General features: G+C 41.0%; 1 protein-coding gene across 3 annotated transcripts; it reads left to right on the top strand.

Moving 5' to 3' along the window:
* The first annotated feature begins 2 nt into the window (after window positions 1-2).
* On the top strand, window positions 3-16463 carry CATSPER2 (cation channel sperm associated 2). 3 transcript variants are annotated; one of them, XM_036734335.1, is made up of 11 exons: window positions 3-72; window positions 1346-1449; window positions 1597-1756; window positions 2301-2471; window positions 2702-2770; window positions 10958-11130; window positions 11428-11583; window positions 11846-11970; window positions 13479-13657; window positions 15195-15383; window positions 16316-16463. In XM_036734335.1, the coding sequence occupies exons 2-11, from the start codon at window positions 1444-1446 to the stop codon at window positions 16345-16347; spliced, it is 1260 nt and encodes a 419-aa protein (XP_036590230.1). In that variant the 5' UTR covers window positions 3-72; window positions 1346-1443; the 3' UTR covers window positions 16348-16463. The 3 variants fall into 3 exon arrangements, with proteins under 3 accessions (XP_036590230.1, XP_036590229.1, XP_036590231.1); XM_036734334.1 differs by lacking the exon at window positions 3-72 and adding an exon at window positions 234-372; XM_036734336.1 differs by lacking the exons at window positions 3-72; window positions 1346-1449 and having other exon boundaries at window positions 1609-1662.
* The last annotated feature ends 4621 nt before the right edge of the window (window positions 16464-21084 follow it).

Genomic DNA, 21084 nt, shown 5'->3' with positions numbered 1-21084 from the left:
GGCTCGTGCCGCAGTGTGGCAGCTCAGGATTGGCTGGGATCGCTGGAGCTGGAGCAGGCTGGGGACAACCTGGTAACCGCCGAATGGGCGAGAGGGAGGGGGTGGAGCTTGGAGGAGGGGACAAGGAGAGAGGAGGCGGGGCGGAACGGAGCGGAGGCGGGCCTGCGGCTGCGCGGAGCCTTGAGGAGGAGGGGGAGCTTGTTCGGGTTTGGGAGCGGGTTCTGGTTGTGGGGCAGGGAGACCCAGGAAAGAGTTCCGGGCTGGTGTAGGTTGAATGGGGGGAGAAAGCCTTGGAATGAAGTCGGAGAGAACCTGGAGCTGAGTCGGAGCAGAAAGTGGGGATCGAGGGAGGAGAGCTTGAGCCATTAAAAAGTTCAGTATTAGGAAGTGATCCGGGAGGGGAATTCCATAAGCCCTAGCCGCATAAGAGCCTCCTCTGCTCACAGGAAGTCTGTGCTTTCCCCCTTCTGCCCTCCTCCCCATTGTCACTTACTTCCCATACCTTCTCTCTTCTCATCCACTTCTTGGTCTCTTACCACCTCACTCTTACCCCTTCTGCTTTCCCTCCTCGTCTGTCTTTTCCCCTTATCTTATTTCTTTTCTTCCTCCTCTCTATTTACTTGCCTATATTTTCCTGTGCTTTCCCTCTCTCTCGACACTCCTCTCTTTTCCCTCTCTCTGCTGTCTCTTCTTCCCCCTCCATTTCACCCTTTTGTCTTTCTTTCATCTATGCCACCTCTCGATTCAGTGCTAGTAGTATTTATTAAGGATCTACTCTGTGCCTAGGCACTTTGTTAAGCGTTTGGGGATACGAAGAAAGGCAAAAACGAATTACTCTTAAGGGCTCTCTGGCTTCTCTTTTTCTCCTCTCAACTCTCTGCCTCTTCGCCGACTCTGTCTCACCGTCTCTCTGCTTTTCTAACCTGCTTACTCCACCCTCACCTGTTGGACGTCTCCTCTTTTTTCTTCTTCTATCAGTCTCCCTCTCTGTGTCTGGATCTCCCCCTTTCCTCTGTTTTCCTTTATACCACTTAGCTGTCTCTCCACTCTGCTGTCTTTCCATTATGTCTCTTTCTGCCTCTGCCCTTCTGTTTTAAGTGTTCATTTCTCTCCCCTTTCACTTTTCTTTCTCTTCTCTCTCTGCATATCCTCTCCATCCCTCTCTCAGCCTCTCCGTTTTTTACTTTCGTCCATTATTCTTCCCTCAGTTTTCCTATCCTCTGTCATCTTGCCTGGTACCAGTCCCAGAGTTCTGGATTGGAATTGTCATCATACAAGTGATTCCTCAGTCCTGCTTGGCCAATTGCTATGAGACTTCTCTCATATCTTTGGTCTTCTGTTTTAGAACTCCACTGCTGTGAAACTGGGTACTTTTGAGTGTGCCTCAGCTGCTCCTGCTACAGTTCATTAGGGAGGGTATCCTGCAGTATCCGAAGGACAAAGATGAAGGTGATTGGGAGCGAGGGTAAAAACTTTGCCATCTTCCCCCTATTCATCATGATGCAGCTCATCCTTTCCCTCAATCCTTCTGTTTTTTTGTTTTTTTTTTTTAAACAAGGCCGTTGTCCTTGCCTAATGCTTCTTTTTTCCTCACAGGCAACTTCTGATATCTCTGAGATTTCTGAGATCTTTGAACCAACAGCAGTGACCAGAGCCGACGCTGTGCGTTCCAGACTCATTGACACTTTTTCTCTGATCGATCATTTGCGAGGCTTGAGCCAAGCTGTGCCACGGCATAACCTCCGAGAATTCCTTGGTCAGCAGCCTTTTTCCCCACTGGGCTCCTGATCACAACCTATCAAAACAGCCTACAACTTAGAAGGGGATAGAGAGGGAATCTAAGAGTAGGGGAACCTTGGAAATCAGGCAATGTGTATGTGAGGAAGCCCTAATTTTAGTAAATTGAACCCAGCTTGGTAAAGCAACTGGATTAATATAATCTCTTGGCCAGACTTCAGGGGCATGAAGCCTCTTTAGGGCAGAGATGAGCTCCATGTTACATAAGTATAGGTGTTAACACTAAAGGAACTAAAGATTTTGTAAACCTGAACCTACTGTACATATTTCTCAGAGAATGAGCACTGCTACTCATGAACAATCTAGTAAGAAAAGCTAAGTGCCAATATTCTTATTCCTAGTAATTTGATAGCTCCCACTTGCCATAAAGAGTAACATGCTAAGCTAGCTGCCTCAGTTTAAGACCCTAGACCTACCTAAAAACTGTTTGATTTGTCACTCTCTCCTGAGCTCAATTCTTCATAGTCTCTTTACCCACTTTCCCCTGAATATGTTCACAACAGATCCTAACCGCCAAAGAAAACTGATGCTGGGAGATCATCATCAGCTGGTCCGCTTCAGTATCAGGCCTGGTCATGATCGAATCCTTTTTGCTCAGAGGCAGCAGTGTCGACTTGGGGTTCGTTGTAATCGATGGGCCCCCCTTTCTCTTTGGGCTGGCTGGGTCCTTGAGAGTATCCTTTTGTCTAATATAAGGTATCTTTGATTCCCACTCCTGGGCTATGGGACCCAACTTCCTTCCCTGGCCCAGCCTTTAACCTCATATACTCCTTAGACCCCTCCATCATGGACTTGGCTTCCCTAGCACCAAAACTGACTTGAGTCCAATTCTCCCTATTCCTACCCTGAATAGTCACTATCCCAACTCTACTTTTAAACATTTTTTTTCCTCAATGGTAAACAGAACGTATCTTCATAAACCTTATCAACCTCCTCATCTTTTTGAATACCATTCTGCTCATGATTGAAATAGGTGAGTCCCTGGAGTAGTTGGAGGAGAGGAGGGCTTGAGAGATAATTCCCTTTAAATTTCCTTAGGATTTCTTGAAACATGTTGGTATTAGAGTGGGACAGATAAATTAGTTTCTTGGCATGGGGGAACACAAAAAGAATAGTAAAACCACAGAGACCTTGAGAGAAGAGCAGGGAGGCTTAGGAAAGTAAAATGTACAGTGTTTAGTAAGCATAGGTAGTCTGTTGGGAACTGAAGAAAGAAAAACCAGTTTAGCAGATTCATTTGTAAGCTATGAATCCCTGTCAGTGAATGATATAATACATTTAAATTTTAACATATATCTGAAACGATTACCCAAATGAAGAAGGCAGGGTAATTTAGATAGAATTAGTAAATCAGAAGGAAGAGGAATGGAAGGAAATGACAAACCACTCCTGTATCTTCACCAAGAAAACCCCACATGGGGTCACAAAAAACCAGAATCAAGGAACATCAAAACCAATAGATCTCTGAAGGAAGCCCATTCCACTTTGGGACAACTCTTATAGGAAGTTCTACTTCACAGTGAGCCAAAATCTGCCCTTCCAAATGTTTACCCATTTATCCCACTTGAGAGCTCCTCAGATATTTGTAGTTGGTTATCATGTCCCTGCTAAGTTTTCTCAAAGATAAGCATCTCTGGCACCTTCAACCATTTCTTCATGGCCACAGCATGCTACAATGAAAAGAATACTGGATCTGGAGTCAAAGAATTTAAGTTTAAATCTCTTGTGTTTCAACTTCTGTGTGAACTTAGACAAGTCACTTAGCCTTTTTAGGCCTCAGTTTTCTCATTCATAGAATGGGAGGGTTCAGCTAGATGCTTTCTGATCATCCAGCTTTAGATCAGAGGCAATCCATCCAGATGGTTCCCTTCTGGATGTGTTCCATTATGTCAATTTCAGTCATGTCCAACTCTTTGTGACCCTATTTGGGGTTTTCTCAGCAAAGATACTGGAGGGTTTGCCATTTTCTTTTCCAGCTCATTGTCCAGATAGGGAAACCGAGGCAAAAATGATTAAGTTGACTTGCCCAGGATCACACAGCTAGTAAGTGTCTGATTTGAACTCAGGAAGATGAGTCTTTCTGACTTCAGGCCTGGCATTCTATCCACTGTACTACTGAGTTGCCCCCTACTTTGTCAATATTCTGGCTGAAATATGGTACCTACAACTTAATATGCCAGATGTGATCTGATCAGAGCTGAATACAGTGGGACTATCACCTCCCTTGTTCTGGATGCTCTGTCTCCATTCACTTTTTTTTTTTTGCTGCCATGTCACACTGTTGACACATATAATAAGTTTGTAATTTGCTTATCTCTAGACCTTTATTAGAAGATCATTGTTTAGCCGCATGCATGCACCTATTCTGTGCTTATATAGTTCATTATTTTAACCAAATGTGAGTTTACATTGATCCTTGTTGAATTTCATACTGGTAGATTCAGTCTGTTGAGTTTGATGCTGACTCTTGTCATCTAGCATGTTAGTTATCCTCCTCATCTTCATACCATCTGCAAATCTGATAAATATGCCATCTATTCCTTCATCAAAGAATCTGGGAAAAAATATCAAACTGTTCTGTTCCAAGGACCAAAGATAAATTACTCTACACTCAGTAAATGCTAATTCCACCTAACTCTACTTTTATCTAATCCAGAATTCTCCATCTAGTCCAGAAAATATGATGAGCTGCTGAAATCCAGCTACATTATGTCTACAAAATTCCCTTGATCGCTCAGTCCATTAACCCCTCCAGTTAAAATACAAATAGGATTAGTCTGGCATGAGCTCTTACTGATAAAAAAAAAAGATGAGTTATTTCCCTTCCAAATGCTCACAAATTAACTCTTTAATATTCCTAGATTTTTGCTAGGAATAAAAATCAAGCTCATCGGTCTGAAGCTTATAGACAGTACCCGCTTCACTTATTTGAAAATCAGGATGACATTTGCCTGTCTTTAATATTTCATGATTTTTTTTGGTGGGGGGGTATTATTCCATACATAATCCAGAGATCACTGTTAGCAGATCAGTTATCACATCTGCCAGTTCTTTCAGTACTCTGGACTATAATTTGTCTAGGCCTGATGACTTGATCCCATCCAGGGCAGCTTAGGTACTCTCATTATCACCTCACTTATCTTCAATTCCACCAACACTTATTAAACACTATGTACTTCAAAAACAAAGACAAAATTAAATCAGTCCCTGTTCTCAAGGAACTAACAATTTCCCAGCTGACTAAAACATATTAACAGAGAAGTGCTATATAATTTGAAGAAGAAAGCACTAACAGTTGGGGGAGGAGGGGAAGGAAGAGGGAAGAGACACATCAGAGCTCCTGAAACACTTCTTGCTGGAGATGAAGCTTCAGCTGACCCTAGAAAAAAGTTAAAGATAATAAGAGGCAGAGGTGAGAAGGTCATGCTTTCCAGGCATAGGAAATAGCTAACATGCAAATTTGGATCCCAGGGTATATAAAAGGGGAAGTAACAAAACAAGCCTAGAAGGATAGCCAGATTGTGATTGAGAATCAAACTTTGAATGCCATACTGAATAGTTTATAATTTATTCTAGAGGCAATAGGAAGTCACTAAAAACTTGACTAGGGAGGCATGATGTGGTCAGACCTAGGCAGCTGTGCCTAGGATCGTATGGAGAGAGGGGAGACTTGAGGCAAGAGACTAAGAAGTAAGGGCCATGAAAGGGGCAAAATACAAGAGATGGTGTAGAGGTCGAATTGGTATGACTAGGTAGCTGGTTGTTTATGAGGAGTAATGGGGGAGGGAAGAGTCAAAGATGACAAGTCGTGATCTTTAGCGACTAGAAAGATGGCATTACCCTCAACAGAAACAGGAAAGTTTATAGGAGGAGTGAGTTTTTTGGGAAAACTGTTTTAGACCTATAAAATTTGAGATGGTGATGGGATATCCAGGGTGTAGGGCTGTGGTTCAGGAGAGAGATTAGGGCTAGATAATATATATTTGGCAGTCATCTGAACAGAGCTGATTTTTGAACCCAGGGAGCTGATGCAAAAACAAAGGGTAGATAGAGGAAATCCAAAGGTCTTGGAGGACACATGCTTATTGATTGAGAGATGGCTATGATTCAGAAAAGGAGAATCAGAAGGTCAGGCAGGTAAAAAGAGAATCAGTGAAGAGTATTCTGTGGAAGACAAGGGGAGAGAAAAGTATCTCAGGAAGAAGGGGTGGTTGATAGTGTCTGAAGTTAAAAAGAGGTCAAATAAAAATAAAGACTGGAAAAAAAAAGCTTTTGGATTTAGCAGTTAGGTCATTGAGATAGTGGAGAGGATAGTTTCAGTTGAGTATAGTATTGTCTCCAGCATAGATTCCTGCTGTGTACACTCAGGATAATCCATCTGTTCTTCTCATCGTTGCTTCCTTCGGTGCCATTTCTGCTTCCTTATTCAGGATATTTAGGATGTTGGAGTCCAAAAATGGTGGCTCCACTGTCATTCATAGTGAAAAGAGTTTGTGGTATTGGTGAATGTTTAAATGGCTCCCTGGGGGGAAACATGTATGTACAAGTTCAAGTTTAATTTTCATTATATTTTCTCCACCACTTTCTTAAGACAATTACAAAACAATAAGTTCTGATCTGTAGCATTTGTTGATTTCTGAGGCATAAATGCTCACACTGAAAATTCAACAAAGGCCAATACAAGCTGGCTGTAGCACACCCTTGCTTATGCATCTTCTTCAATTTTTGTCTCTCTGTTTTCCTTCTTAAAATTTTTCATTAAATACCCTCAGGATAATTTTGTTAGTTGGATCTCTCACTAAACTTTCTACAAACTTGTTTTTCCACCTACTGTTTTTTTCTTGTTTTATGGGGCAACATAGCTTATAATCTTCCACTATCCTCCTCTGTAATATTTTGTAAGCAGGTTTGTATTCTAAACTAAGCATTTCTGTTGACTGATAAATCTCTGGTTGGCAAGGAGCTCAAGTGTTTGAAGGCTAACAGGGTTTATGAGTTCTTTTGGCCTCATTATGGTGATTACATCAGTTAAACTTCCTTACTCAGCGATGGTAGTCTGTGTCAGTATCTGGTGGTGTTTTTTTTTTTTTAACCATTCCCTGTTTTTCAACATCAACAGTTTGTTAAATGGGTCAGGTTGAAATTGAAAGTCATGCTGTCCTCTCATTTTTATTCACCTCATCTAATATTGATTTTGATCTTTGCTATAACACGTCATTGGTGTAACTACATAGACTGGTTTTTCAGAAATAATTCCCACTTTTACTTTTACTTTCACTTTAAACATAATCACTTTCATTTTTTGTCATGTTATTTGGTACTTACCCATGTCCAGTATCTCCTGATTCTCTTCTCAAAGAAAGTTTTGTTTGTTTTTTTAACCAATATGGGGATATGAAACTTCTATGAGATATGTAAGCCTTTGGCTTCTCTTCTGTCTTACTCCTGAACCACATGTTCCACCATACTTTTCACTATCCTCTCTTGTGCTTACTTTTGAATAGAAATTAATAAAAATTAAAATGTATGTTGATTTGAAGGTTTTATCAAGTTCTTTGTAGAATTTCTCTTCCTCCTCTGTAATGGAAATTGACACATAAACTACAGTTATTTTACAATTATTTACAGTTGTCTTTTTGCAAATGCTCATCACATATACTTCAATATGAGATGACCAAATGTCCCATGAAATGTTTCTTGTTGTCTTGGATGTACAATAAAATCAATTCATCTGCTTCCTTTATTTGACTCTCTAGGCAGGATGTATGAGTAAACCTTCCATTTAACTTCAATTTCCTTTCATCTTTTGTTTTCATTTATAATAAGAATGCCAAGATAGATATGATTCTGTTCCTCCAGTAATATAAGTCTACTAATTCATTGGTCACTGGACAAGAATTTCATATGTAAATTACCAACAGTTATATTAATGTTTATAGACAGTCTAAAAACAGTGTGATTTTTAGCACCCTCTTCTTTTTTTTTCTCTTCTCTGCCACTATCACTGCAGAAATGAAAGTGGACCATACAGGACTGAAGAACATCTTAAATTTTCCTTTGTTTCATATAATGCCATTCGTTTGTGAGCTTCTTGAGGTCAGGGACTGTCTTTTGCTTCTTTTTGAGTACCCAGCCTTTAGCACAGGGCCTAGAATATAGTAGCTGTTTAATAAATGTTTATTGATTGACTAGTGAAATAGTTCATCAGGAGGTGCTGGATGTGTCTGTACTTACCTAGACTGATACTTTTAAGGCAGAGATGGTTGCCTAAACTGTATTTACCTTCCCAGCATTCAGTTATTCAACAAGCATTAAGTGCCTACTAAGTGGCAGGCCCTGAGACTAGAGAAACAAAAAGAAAACAATCCTTTCCTTCAAAGGGCTGACTAGTGTGGGGAAACAACATGTATATGAGAGAACCTTTGGCCTGCTGCCATAGCTTTTGGGGACCCAGGATCTCCTCCATGCTACAACAAAGCCTTGGTATAGGGCTTTAACACCATAAGGGCTATAAATCGGGTGAACATAGATATGGTCACTGAGTCCAGAAAGAGGAGGCACGCCTTACAAAGGAAATGTAAGGTTACATAAGAAATAGTAAACTTAAGTAGATTTTCTAATAAAATGTGATGCAGGCTGAACCTGGGTTCAAGATGAGTTTAGATAAATCAATATATGATGGATAAATAATGAATTATGAAAGGAAACTGAAGGTGTTTGGTACACATCCCTAACCCTTTGAGGTGACATGATAAAGAATACCCTCCACAAGAAATTTCTCTTGGTATCACCATCAGAAACAAAATTCTGAGTGAGTTATACTGTTGATCTGATCAATAATGGAATTCTGTAAGTTCTTACTAATTTCTGTAGTCAGTGGGATACTTTGTAAAATTGATATTTTCACACTTGTAGAGGCTTATTTAAGCCAATAAACATCTATCAAAATGTAAGGTATAGGCAGGATTTTAATAGGTAAATCTGCAAATTGTACCTTATGGCATAGGGGAAAGAAGACTGATTTTTAGAGTCTAAAGACCTGAGTTTAATTGCTATCTCCAAACCTGTATAACCCAGGGACGAGTTATTAAACCTCCCTGAACTTCAATTTCCTCATCTGTAAAATGCAGATAATAATATTTACCTCCCAAGGCTGTTGTGATAAAAACAAACCAAAAAAAAAATCCTCCAACAACTTCACACACCTTAAAACATATAAATGCAAAGAGTATTACTTTGAGTTGTTATTAGAACATATCTATAAATAATGTGCTATGCTCTTTCCACATCACAGTTGGGCTCCTTATCACCTCTAAGATCAGATTTAAAATCCTCTGATGTTCAAAGAGCATTCAAAGCTCTTCGTAATCTAGTGCTCCCCTTACCACCAACCCCCATCCCCTGCCCCAGTCTTCTTACACTTTGTACCCCAGCTCATATTCTTCAATCTCACGACACTGGCCTCCTTGCTGTTCCTCAAACAAGCCAGCTACCTTGTCATGTCACTGGTGGTTCCTCATGCCTGGAATGCTCTCTCTCTACATTTCTGCCTTCTGACTTCCTGGGCTTCCTTCAAGTCCCAACTAAAATCTCACCTTCTACAAGAAGCCTTCCCCAGTCCCTCTTAATTCCAGTACCTTCCCTCTGTAGATTATTTCCTATTTATCCTGTATATAGCTTGTTTGTGCATAGTTGTTTGCATGTCATCCCTATTAGATTGTGAGCTCCTTGAGGGCAGGGAATGTCTTTTGCCTTAATTTGTATGCCTAGAGCTTAATGCAGTACCTGGCACATTGTAGGTGCTTCATAAATGCTTATGGACTGAGTTGCTGATAGTCTTAGAAGCCAATCTGTTATTTATCTAGTGTTCTGTGAGATAACCTAAATTTTTTATACTCTCTGAAAATGAGAGGGAGCAGAGGATAGTCCTCTATCCCTGGAAATTCAAATGGTCTGGCAGCATATGAACCACTTGACCTGTTTAATAGGAGGAAGCAGTCTAACTCTCCCACCACTCCTCAAGATAACTTCCCCTAAATAAAGTCCAACTTTCAAACATAAAACTTTCAAGCTTCACTGATTAATCAGTGTTCTAATCTATAGTCCAGTGTGGATTTTTCTAGAACACTTCACTCTATTCATTACCTAGTGTCTTTATGACTAATTAAGCTGAAGAATTCCCAAGATTTTGGATCAAGATTTAGTGCTTCAATATCTGAATGATGGTTTACACTTTAATACTTTAAAGTTTTCAAAGAATTTTCCTCAAAACAAGCCCATTAATGCAAGTATTATTATCATTTTGCAGATAAGAAGAATGAAGTTAAGGGATTTTCTAAGTCTCAGCTTCCTTATGTGTAAGATAAAGGAATTGAACTGGAAGATAGCTAAGATTCCAAGCCCTCAGTTTACAGATTAGGAAACTGAGACCCAGAAAATATAAAGTGATTTATCTAATGCTACACAGTAAATAGCAAAGAGGCTTGAACCCAAATCTTCTGACTCTAAATCTGGTGTTTTATTTTTTTTCTGCACCACGCTACCTCCCCTATGTGATCTTAGGCAAGCCAATCAATATCTCCAGGCTTCAATTTTCTCATCTATAAAATAAAGCTTAACTAGATCTCAGTTCCTTTTTATCTTTAAAAACTATCTATCAATCAGGTAAAGGACAGTAGCTAGTGGCAGTGATCTGTGCCTTCCCCTCTCAATGTGTCACTAGCAGTACTGCAAATTGGAAGAATGGGGGTAATAATAGCTAACACTTATGATGTCTCAGATACTGTACAAAGTGCTTTATAATTGTCCCATTTGGTCCTCACAACAGCCCTGTGGGGTAAGTACTATTATCCCTATTTTGCAGATGAGGTACCCAAAGCTGAGAGAGTTTAAGTGACTTTCCAAGGTCATAGCTAGTAAGTATCCGATCTAGTTAGAGCACCAAGCTGTACTATATGCTATACTATGTGTAGCATATATACTATATGTTATCTACACCAACCTCTACCATATCCACAGTGCCACCTAGCTGCCTAAGGAAAGTAGGACAACATTGGCAAGAAGTTTGGTTTATGTGGCATCTATGTTTTCTTTAAGTCATTTAAACAAACCCTTTTCATATCCTTTCCCTTGACCCTTACTACTTGTCTCCTTCATATAGAGTTAGTGAACACTACAGATAGCAGAATGGTGCCAATAATGGTTGCTCTAGAGGCAGCATCTTGGTTCATCTTGCTTATCTTCGTTTTGGAGATTATCCTCCTGTGGTTGTACAATTTCTTCCTCTTCTGGAGAAGTGCCTGGAATCTCTTTGACTTTTTTGTCACCATACTGGTAAGATTTAAGAGGGGATGCTCAAAGGTGAGTCTAGGAATGTGAGAAGCAGCCCACAAGAGTCTAGAGTGAGGGATGGATTGGGGCAGATTATATGAGGTTATATTTAGGTCATACAAAGAAAAGAAACTTTTCCCTACTCCTCTGAAAACTGAGAGGTGGGCAAGCCATGCCCTAGAAATGGCATGCAGTGGTTGGGGGTGGGAGGGTGGGGAGGATGAGGATAAGGAAACAGAATCTGAAAGGTAATATTTGGGGAAGAATATCTAACATCAGTACTTTGTGTGGTACCCACAGTCTTTGCTTCCTGAGGTAGTGGTGCTAATGGGGGTCTCAGGTGACTCAGTGTGGATGAAGTTGTTACGTATTTGCCGGGTGTTGAGGTCACTCAAACTCTTTGCCCGGTTCCGCCAAATTCGAGTCATCATCCTGGCCCTCGTCAGGGCTCTTAAGGTAATCGCAACAACCAAGGACCGGGTAAGGTGGGAAGCTGGAGCCAAATACAAAGCAGAGGAAAGTGTAGGAGATGAATGGTCCAAATGGCTAATAGATTGGATGGGAGTGAATTGGTGATTGGATGGTAGTAATTTGGAGATGAATGGGTCCACAACTGGGAGTGAGGGTTACAATATCAAATACCTGGGCTGGACTGGGTTGGGTTGTTGGGAGAGAACAGTTTGGCCTAATTCAACTATCCTTTGATTATGGCCTCCAGACCATGACCTTCCTCCTGGTGCTGGTTCTTTTTTTCTTCTACATTTTCTCTCTGACTGGTATCTACTTCTTTGAGAGTTATAGCCGTTCAGATTTGCAAGACTTGGAATACCAGATGTACTTCGTGTAGGTAGAACCAGGGGCAAACCTGGGGGAGGTAAAAGGAACTTGGGGTGGGTCTAGGGAGCAGAACTAAAATAAAAAGGGAGGTGAAGTCTGGGAGCATAGTCATAAGAACCCAGAGAACACAATTAGGTGGGTAGGGGAGGATTGGAGAATATAACAAATGTTATTGACTGTAATCTTGAGAACAGAAAGACCTCTCCATAGGATTAGGGAACAATATTCACTCCAGGTGTAGTCTAGGATGCTAAGTTGCACACATGGATACATTCCCTAGACAGCCAGAGCTATCAAACATTGTTACAAGGCCTACTTCTAGACTCCTAGAGAAAAACAATTCTAATCATTACTGTCACTCTGTAGGTATAGGGATTTCGTATTACATGGAACACACCAAGCAAACTAATTGACATCTTCAGTTATATTCGTTTATCCTCTGTGAAGATGCTTGGATGTTCCCTGATTGCCAATGGATGGTTCATGTAAATCTGGGGAAGTTATCTTGATTTTAATTATTTATGATGTTACATATAAGGCATTAGGCTTATCAGGAAGTAGTCATGGTTTGGCCCAATAGGCTCATAGTAGGGTTCTTTTTAGTGTCCCTGGTAATTACTTCCAAGTTGTTGTTCATTTTTCAGTAGTGTCCAACTCCCTGTGATCCCTTTTGGGGTTTTCTTGGCAAAGATACTGGACTGGTTTTTCCATCTCCTTCTCCAGTTCATTTTACAGATGAGGAAACTGAGGATACGTGATTTGCCCAGGGTCACACAGCTAGTAAGTGTCTGAGGCCAGATTTGAACTTAGAAAGATGGGTCTTCCTGACTCAAGGCATGGCACTCTATCCACTGTATCACCCACTGCCCACTTTTAAATTATTAAGTGATAACTTCAAATATACTTAATAAATTATTATTGATAGTTAATATTTAATAAATATTTAAATTAAATAGTACCTGTAAAGCAAAACACAACTTTTGAAAGCATTATATGAGTCTCAAATCTGGCTTCAGAACTACACTTAGACCCCTGGGCAAGTCATTTAACCTCAGTTCCTCATCTGTCAGATGAGACGAAGGAAATGGCAAGCCACTCCAGTATCTTAGCCAAGAAACCCCTAAATGGGGTCACAAAGAGTCAGACACAGCTGAAGTGACTGAAAAATCACCACCACCACCACCACCACCACCACCAATGGAGAATAAGATTACAATTAAAAGCTAATGTGGCAAGTGAGAGGAATAAGATGAAATTAAATAGGCTGAGAGCTGGATTATTCACTTAGAGGAAAAAGTGTAACTGTACAAATATAAACTGAAGAATGATTAAAGAAATACATTAAAATATGGCAGAGAAGGAGGTAAAAATCATAGTAGATCACAAATAAGTCAGAAATGTTGTTTCAAAAGTAAGCATGACTCTGGGGACCTGGCTTTTTTGTTGAGAAGTCTAGCTTCTTCTCTATTCCCCATTCAGTTCTTTTCTATTTCCCATTTTTTTCTTTTCCTTAGGGATATGCCTAACTCCCTGGTGACAGTGTTTATCCTCTTCACCCTGGATCACTGGTACGCACTGCTTCAGGATGCCTGGAAAGTTTCTGAAATGAGTAAAACATTTTCTAGTCTATATGTTATCCTGTGGCTGTTGCTTGGCTCCATCATCTTCCGCAACATCATAGTAGCTATGATGGGTAAGCAAGGGCTGTGGGTGGGGGTGGGGGACCTATGAGGTCAGAGAAGCTTAGAGAAAGGAGTACCTTGGGAGGGAGAGAAGGATAGGATCAGTGTTGTGTGATTGAGGGTAGAAGTGAACTAGATGTGGGAGGTAGGATCCAGGCCTGGAAGGTATGTTTTCTCCAGCCCCCCAGCATCCCCCAGCTTTTCTTAGTCTGTCTCAGCATTCACCTAACCCAATTCCTTCATGACTCTTTGTGGCAGTTACTAATTTCCAGGCAATCAGGCATGAGCTCAGTGAGGAGGCAACACATTCGGAGATGCAGCACAAAGCTGACATGTTCAAGCGACAAATCATCAAAAGGTCCACCACCCTCCCTCCCCATTCTCAAAGCCAACTTTGGCCTCTTAAGGATCCCTTGACCTACCTCCTTCTCCCAACTTCAAATCAAGCCACCTTTTCTCCTTCTCTTGATCCCCTGTCTCTTGCCTAGCCCTCAATCCCCAGATTTTCTAGTAAGAAGTGCTTAGGCACAGAATCCTTCCCTGCTCTTCACCTAAGCTTATTCTGTTCCTTTCTTATCATCTTTACCAATATCTTTCCCCTTTCCTACTTTCTGGCCTTAATTCCATCCGCTATTTCTCTCCTTTCCCTTCTTGGTTTTCTAACAGACTCCAGTGTAATTCCCTTTACTCTCTGTTCTCTGATCAACAGGAGATATTACCAGAGAGAAGGAGGAAAAGCCAAGTCCAAAAGTTCTGTGTAAGGAGTGTGCATTAATGAGTGGGGGCAGAGATAAAGGGACTAGTAAAGAATGGGGAAGTAGATGGCCAAAGCTGAGTGTTGGGGCAGAGGGAACAAGATTGGGTAATGGAAAGTAGGGATAGTGGGGAGTGGTAGGGCTGTGGAGACGGGATAGCAGGACTTGGGAACGTGAATGGGGAAGGTAGATGTGAGGATGGATATGGGTTTAGAAGGCAGACACTGGCTGAGGGGCAAGGGTATGACTATGACATTGGGATATGGGCTGATATTGTCAGACTAACATTCTAAGTACTCAGGCCTGGATTCTGTGAACATTTTGGACCCTACCGTACCCATGGCCTAAAATCTGAGCTACAGAGTCTAGAGCTTAGCTCAAAACAAGAAGTAGGAATATGCCAGAAATCATACTCTCTGGATATAGCTAAAGAAATAAAAGTCACATTTCTCCATGGTATCGAATACATCTGCTCCAGGACTTTGCCAGCTTTGTCATCAAGCTTAGGGAATGAAACTTCTCAAGCAGAAAACGTAAAGAAGACAGTTATCCCCAAAGACTCCACATCTCCACAAGAACACCAGTGTGAGCTGAACTGTGTTCCATTCAGACCCAAACATTCTAGCACTTTCTTTCTGAGGTGTTCCCATGTGGGCTCTGACACTTTAGCGTTATACACTTTTGCCTCTTACATACCCCCTCTCTCCCTTCTAACAACCCTTGGTCATCTCCTCTTATACTTAATCTATCCCTGACTCCACACATGCTTCTCAAAAACATCTCTTCCCTACAGCAGTTAACTTTGATAGCCCAGGCCTAGTGGACTGGGAGACCCATGTGCACCAGAATCTCCATGGGCTGATGGAAATGGACCAGGATGAGCAGGTGGTTTGGCCCCGAGATTCACTCTTTCGATACTTTGAATTGCTAGAAAAGCTTCAATACAACATAGAAGAACGCAAACAGCTACAAGAATTTGCAGGTAGGAAGCATCTGAGGGCCAGAGAGAATTACCTGACCAAGAGGTGCTTAAGACAGTGGTTTGAGGGACCACTGTTCCCTCGAAATTTTTTTAGGTTCAAAGCAGATGAATGCTACACAGAAATCAATACAAAGACTAAGTATAGAAATTAACTGAGCTCAGTTGGTGCCTTACAAAATAGCTCTTTTCTGGCAGTTCGATTTTTCAGATCCCATTCCAGCAATCAAGAAGTGAAATCTCCAATCAAGGTTGGGCCCAAAGCAGGGTTAGGGAAGAGAATCAGGGGATTTGAGAATATGAGAGAATATAACACTAAGATAGCTGAGTCTAGCTGGGAGAACCTTAGAGGGAAAATGCTTACATTGGGATATAATAGAGAATTTGGGCCACATCCTGAGCAGTAAAGTAGGGAGGGAGAGCCAAGGTCCTTTAGTTTCTATACAACCCAAACGAGAACAAGAGGAACCTGGAGAAGAAGTTATGGGGCTATAGAAGTGGATCATATAGCCAGAGGCCACATAAAGACAACAGACCTACCAAGAGTAAGGGAAAGGAGACACCAAGGATGAGAGGTTGCCAAAGTAACTACTTCAAAGTTTTGCATACCATTTTGCCTCCATTCTTTCACAACTCTTCCAGCTCTTTTATCTTGCTCTAAAGAGTTTGGATAATTTGGTGGAGAGAAGAGAGGGTAGAAAACTGGCCTCTCTAGTTCCTGGATATTAACTTGAGATAGACTTTAAAAGATGGATCTAGGATTAGCTACGGTTGTGTTGACAAAGTCTAAGTGAAAATGTGGAACTACACACACACACAACTTAAAGGCAACTTTCATATGGGGATCCAAAACCCAATGAATGCAATCTTCACTAAGGGTTTATGCTGTTCAGGATGACTCAAGAACTCCATTCTCACAGTCTATTCTTTTACAGTTAAGGCATTGATAAACCTGAAGGACAACTAAAGGACAACCACTGATAGCTGCAACCATGTCATAGACCAGGAGAAAGATGGAGAAAGGATTAGTTGAAGGGGAGAGTGCCAGACAAAAGATGTTTGAATAAATCTATCTGAAAGTTCCCTATCTGCTCATCTTTGCCTCAAATGTCCCAGACTCAGTTGAAGTTAGCATGGACACACTGGAGTGTGTCTTTTTGTATTCCTAATCCTAGTCTCATAGTACCAACTAAGTTCTACCTTTCCCTTCTCACTATACCCTCTCTATCATGCTAAAGTCCACTTCCCAAATTCCTGTCCCTACCAAAATAAGGGAACCCTTTGTCAAGGCTCTCCCCACTGCCTTGAAGGAACAGACTTAGCTGGGGAGATTGTGCCTATCGTTACTATAATGTTTTGAAAGCTAGGGAAGGAATATGAGACATTGCTCATAATGTGATGAATAATCTATGAACATAACTTATCCATAAACTACTAACCCTGTTCCAAAATTTTATGTAGCTCATGGGCCCTCTAATGTTGACTACTACTGGTTCCATAGTATTCAAAGGGAAATTTTCTGTTTCAATCGGCACCTCATAAGTCCTCATTTCTGCTGTCACAATAAATCATGTGATATCATAGTAAGGCAAAGGGCATTTACTTAAAGAAGAATACACAGCAAATCACAAATAAGTAACCACACTCTCAGCACTCATTTCCCAGGGCCATTCCTCTCCCGGAGAGCTTCCTGGGGAGGATCATCGGTCTTGGGTTTTGATGAGCCATTCTAGGTTTAATCTGCCAGCTCTGCAGTATGCCAGATCTGCATATATCAATTCATTCACAGCAAGATGTGAATGTAGCATCAGAAACTGCAGTGTTGGTATGTTGGATTTCTCTGTAGAGTACTGTAGGCCAGTGGCACTCCCAGCAAGACAGAGTGCCAGCAAAAGGTACTCATTGAATTGTGTGGGATGTTATTGCTTCCCTGTACAGCAGCTTTGGAACAGGATTATCAGGACCAAGTCTCAGTCATTGTCATTTTCTGTCTCAACCCCTGGCTCTCTTGCCCCAGTTTCCTATCTCTTTGCTTGTTTCTCTTCAAGATTCCTGTAACCTTCTGAAGTGGGAGCACTGAAAGCTGCTAAGCTCCTATAGGCTTCTGATATGTAATTTCAGAGTAAAGATGGCAGATACCATGCCTGGGCCATTACCTTTATGTAGCTCTAATCTGTATAAGCATCTGTAACTATTACTGACCCAGAAGAAAAGCATCCCTGTTTTCTGCCGCCTTACCCATTTCTAGGGTAGTGGTCCAAAGCCTATAAAAGGATTCAATTCAGGAAATTTATTCAACAAATATGTGATAGAATTGAAAAGGACCTTTAAATATTGTTTAACCTCCTACCCAATTCAGGAATAATGACAGATGGTCACACAGCCTCTGCTTGAATACCTCTTGTGGATCAGCTCATGAGATCACCCACTCTATTTTTAGGCAATCCTGGTTGTGAGAAATTTTTGTTTAATTTTTTTAGATACCTAGGTAAAAGGGGGAAGAAGAGAATTTAAGGGAGATACACAAAAGGAGATACCTGCCCTTAAAGGAGTTTAGAGCCTTATTGAGAAGACAAGACATATACATATGAAACAGCTAAATAATGAAACATCGTATAATCAGGTGTCAAAACATTGTGGTGGTCATTGTATATCTCATGTTGACTCAGTATATGTACATGTCATGGGCAAAGGAAATATCTGCCAGGAGAGAGAGAAGTACTAGATATTGCCCAAGCTAAAGTCTAGGACAATGGTTCCCAAGCTAAATGTTGATGAGCTCCACATGATAGAAGGTCAGTGGCCTCCAAGGTCAGAGATTACAAAGAGTAGGTTTGATCTTGGAACTTCTGTATATTATCACTAAGTCTTTGGCACCTTATGCCCCACCTAGAGTTTAAGAAAATCTCAACATACTTATGTCTAGGCTTCCACAAGGGGCAGAAGGTGTCTCCAGCTTCTCTATAAGCACTCATGCTAACAAATGCATTTACTGGGTTGAGTACAGTCTTTATTTCACCTTGCAGAAAGTGCAAAAGGTAGATTAACACTCATGATGCAAAAAAGACATAAAGGACTCATAATCTTCCCCCTCTCATGGGACCCAGTTTTCCACAAAGTTCTGAAGTCCTTTAGATTTCATTCTGTGATTTAAAAGGATGTTGAGCTTTGGGCTTATAGGCAGGCAATACCTTAATGTTTTGGTGAATCCCTTTATAACCACAAAGACTCCTACAGACACACCCTCAATCTAAGGGTTTGGACTCTGCAGAAAGAAAACTCACGTGCTTGACAGGCAACCTCCCTTCCAGACCCACACCATCCAAAAAACTACATTAATGGTGAAGTCTAAAATCCAGTTCCCTCCAGCACTGGGGGCCACATCAGCAATCTTCTCTTTCAAAGGCAATATGGGAAGGAAATTCTCTCAAAAGAAGGCTAGATCAATTGGGATAACTCAAAAGCCAGTCCCTGAGGCTGGTGTTGTCTGGGAAATAACTCCTATGACAAGGAAGCTGGATTCTGGGATCAGGCCCAGGATACCTTCCTGCTAGAGCTATAATTCTAGGATTCTCCAAACTGGGCCTGCTAGAGAAGAAACACTCAAGAGCTCCCAAAGAAAGCTGGGATTTGGGACAGCTTAAATCATGCAGGCCATGCTGTTGACCATGTGCCTCCTTTAAAACTTCTAGTAATGGTTCCTGAAATACTCACAGGCTCTCTCTAGAGTAAAAGTGGGAAAGAGAAAAATCCAAAAGGGGCTGAAAGTCTCTCAGCAGTCTGATTCACCAGAAAAAAGGAATGTTTCTTCCCTGATGAATCCATCTAAAAAGTCCAAAACGGCCAATTCATCCGGATAGCCCCAAGACATTAACATATTCTTGACTTTCTTGATTTCCTTAAAAACAGCTCAAACATCAATACCCTGCTTCTTTCTGCAAGACTTCTTTGCTATCCTGACCCTCACCCCTGCTACTAAAGTCTTCCCTCTAAGATTACCTTCCATTATAGGTACATTGTTATTTGTGTTTTCCTCCCCTTATTAGAATATGAGCTCCTTGAGGGCAGGAACTGTTTTTTTTCCTTTCTTTGTATCCCCAACTATGCCAGGCACATAATAAGCAATTAGTAAATACTTGTTGACTTCAGTCCTTTCAACAAGGTGTCAATGGGCATGTCCCAGCCCTGTTCCAAAGATTCACCAATCCATAAGATCATCAACATGAATAGAGAAGTCTTATAATTCATTAATGCTTTTTAATGATTTTGTATTAATGCATTTATGAATATTTGAAAAATAGTAATAAGTGTCCATTTGTAACATTTGGCCTACAAGTTAAAGATCAAAATGACAACACTTTGTCCTGAGCCCTCTTCTCCCTCTATGCTATTTTGTACTCTCTCCTGGTTCTCCTACCTATCTGACCACTCTTCAGCTTCATTTTCAGGGTTTTCATTTAGATCAATCCCACTCATCATAAGTGTCTCTTAAGGCTCTATCTTGGTGGTCTTCTCCTATGCTATATCACTTGGCAATCTTATCAGTTCTCATGGATTCAACTATCATTTCTATGCAGATGATTCTCAGATCTTATTGTCTAGTCTAGCCCTTCTGATCTCCAGTCTCACATCTCCAGCTCAACATCTTAAATTCAACATGTCCAAAACTGAATTCATCTTTCCCCTTGAAATCCTACCCTTTAACTTCCCTATTACTGTCTAGAGTATCCTCCTAGTCATGCAGACTCAAAACCTAGGTGACATCCTCAACTCCTCATTCTCACTCCCCCTCCCACCCCAAATATCCAAGCAGTTACCAAGACTTGTCATTTCTAACTTAATAACATCTGTTGCATGTGCCCCTTTCTCTCCTCTGATGCTGCAACTACCCTAGACCAAGCTCTTATCACCTCATGCCTGAACTATTGCAATAGCCTGCTGTTTGGTCTCCTTGCCTTAGGTCTCTTCCCCACCACAGACCAGTATTCATCCAGCTTTCAATCTGATCTTCATAAAGTGCAAGTCTGACTGTGTTACTCTTCCCCTATTTAATCAACTACAGTGGTACCCCCTTGCCTCCAGGATCAAATATAACCTCCTTTGCTTGTTTTATAAAACTCTCCATTACCTGACACCTTCCTACCTTTCCAGTAGCCTTATGCCTCACACCCCCTTCTCTTAACTGTGGTCTAATGATGCTGGCCTCCTTGTTGTTCCCTGAATGTGACACTCCATCATTTCTTAACTCTGAACATTTTCATTGTCTCCCATGCCTGGGATTCTTTCCCTCCTCATCTCCATCTCCAAGCTTCTTTCAAGTCTCAACTAAAATCCCACCTTCTATAGGATGCCTTTTTCTATCCCCCTTAATTCTAGAGCCTTTCCTTCTGTTAGTTATCTCCATCTTACCCTCTATATATCTTGTTTATACATAGTCGTTTGACTATTTTCTGCCTCGTTAAACTGTAAACTCCTTGAGAGCAGGAACTGTCTTTTGTCTGACTTTATCTCCCTGGTACACAGTCCCTGGCACATAGTAGGTGCTTAATAAAATATTTATTGACTGACTGACTAAAGGCCTTTTTAGGGGGGATCCTAACTTTATCATCCAGTGTGTTAACTATTTCTTCCAAGTTTATTACCTGCAGATTTTTTAAGGCTCAAAAAATACTGTCACTTTAACATAATATAATAAACATGATAT

Source organism: Trichosurus vulpecula, chromosome 8 (assembly GCF_011100635.1).
Source record: "Trichosurus vulpecula isolate mTriVul1 chromosome 8, mTriVul1.pri, whole genome shotgun sequence".
NCBI lineage: Eukaryota > Metazoa > Chordata > Mammalia > Diprotodontia > Phalangeridae > Trichosurus > Trichosurus vulpecula.
Note: the sequence above shows the minus strand (reverse complement) of the source record. Positions and strands in the feature narration are given on the sequence as shown.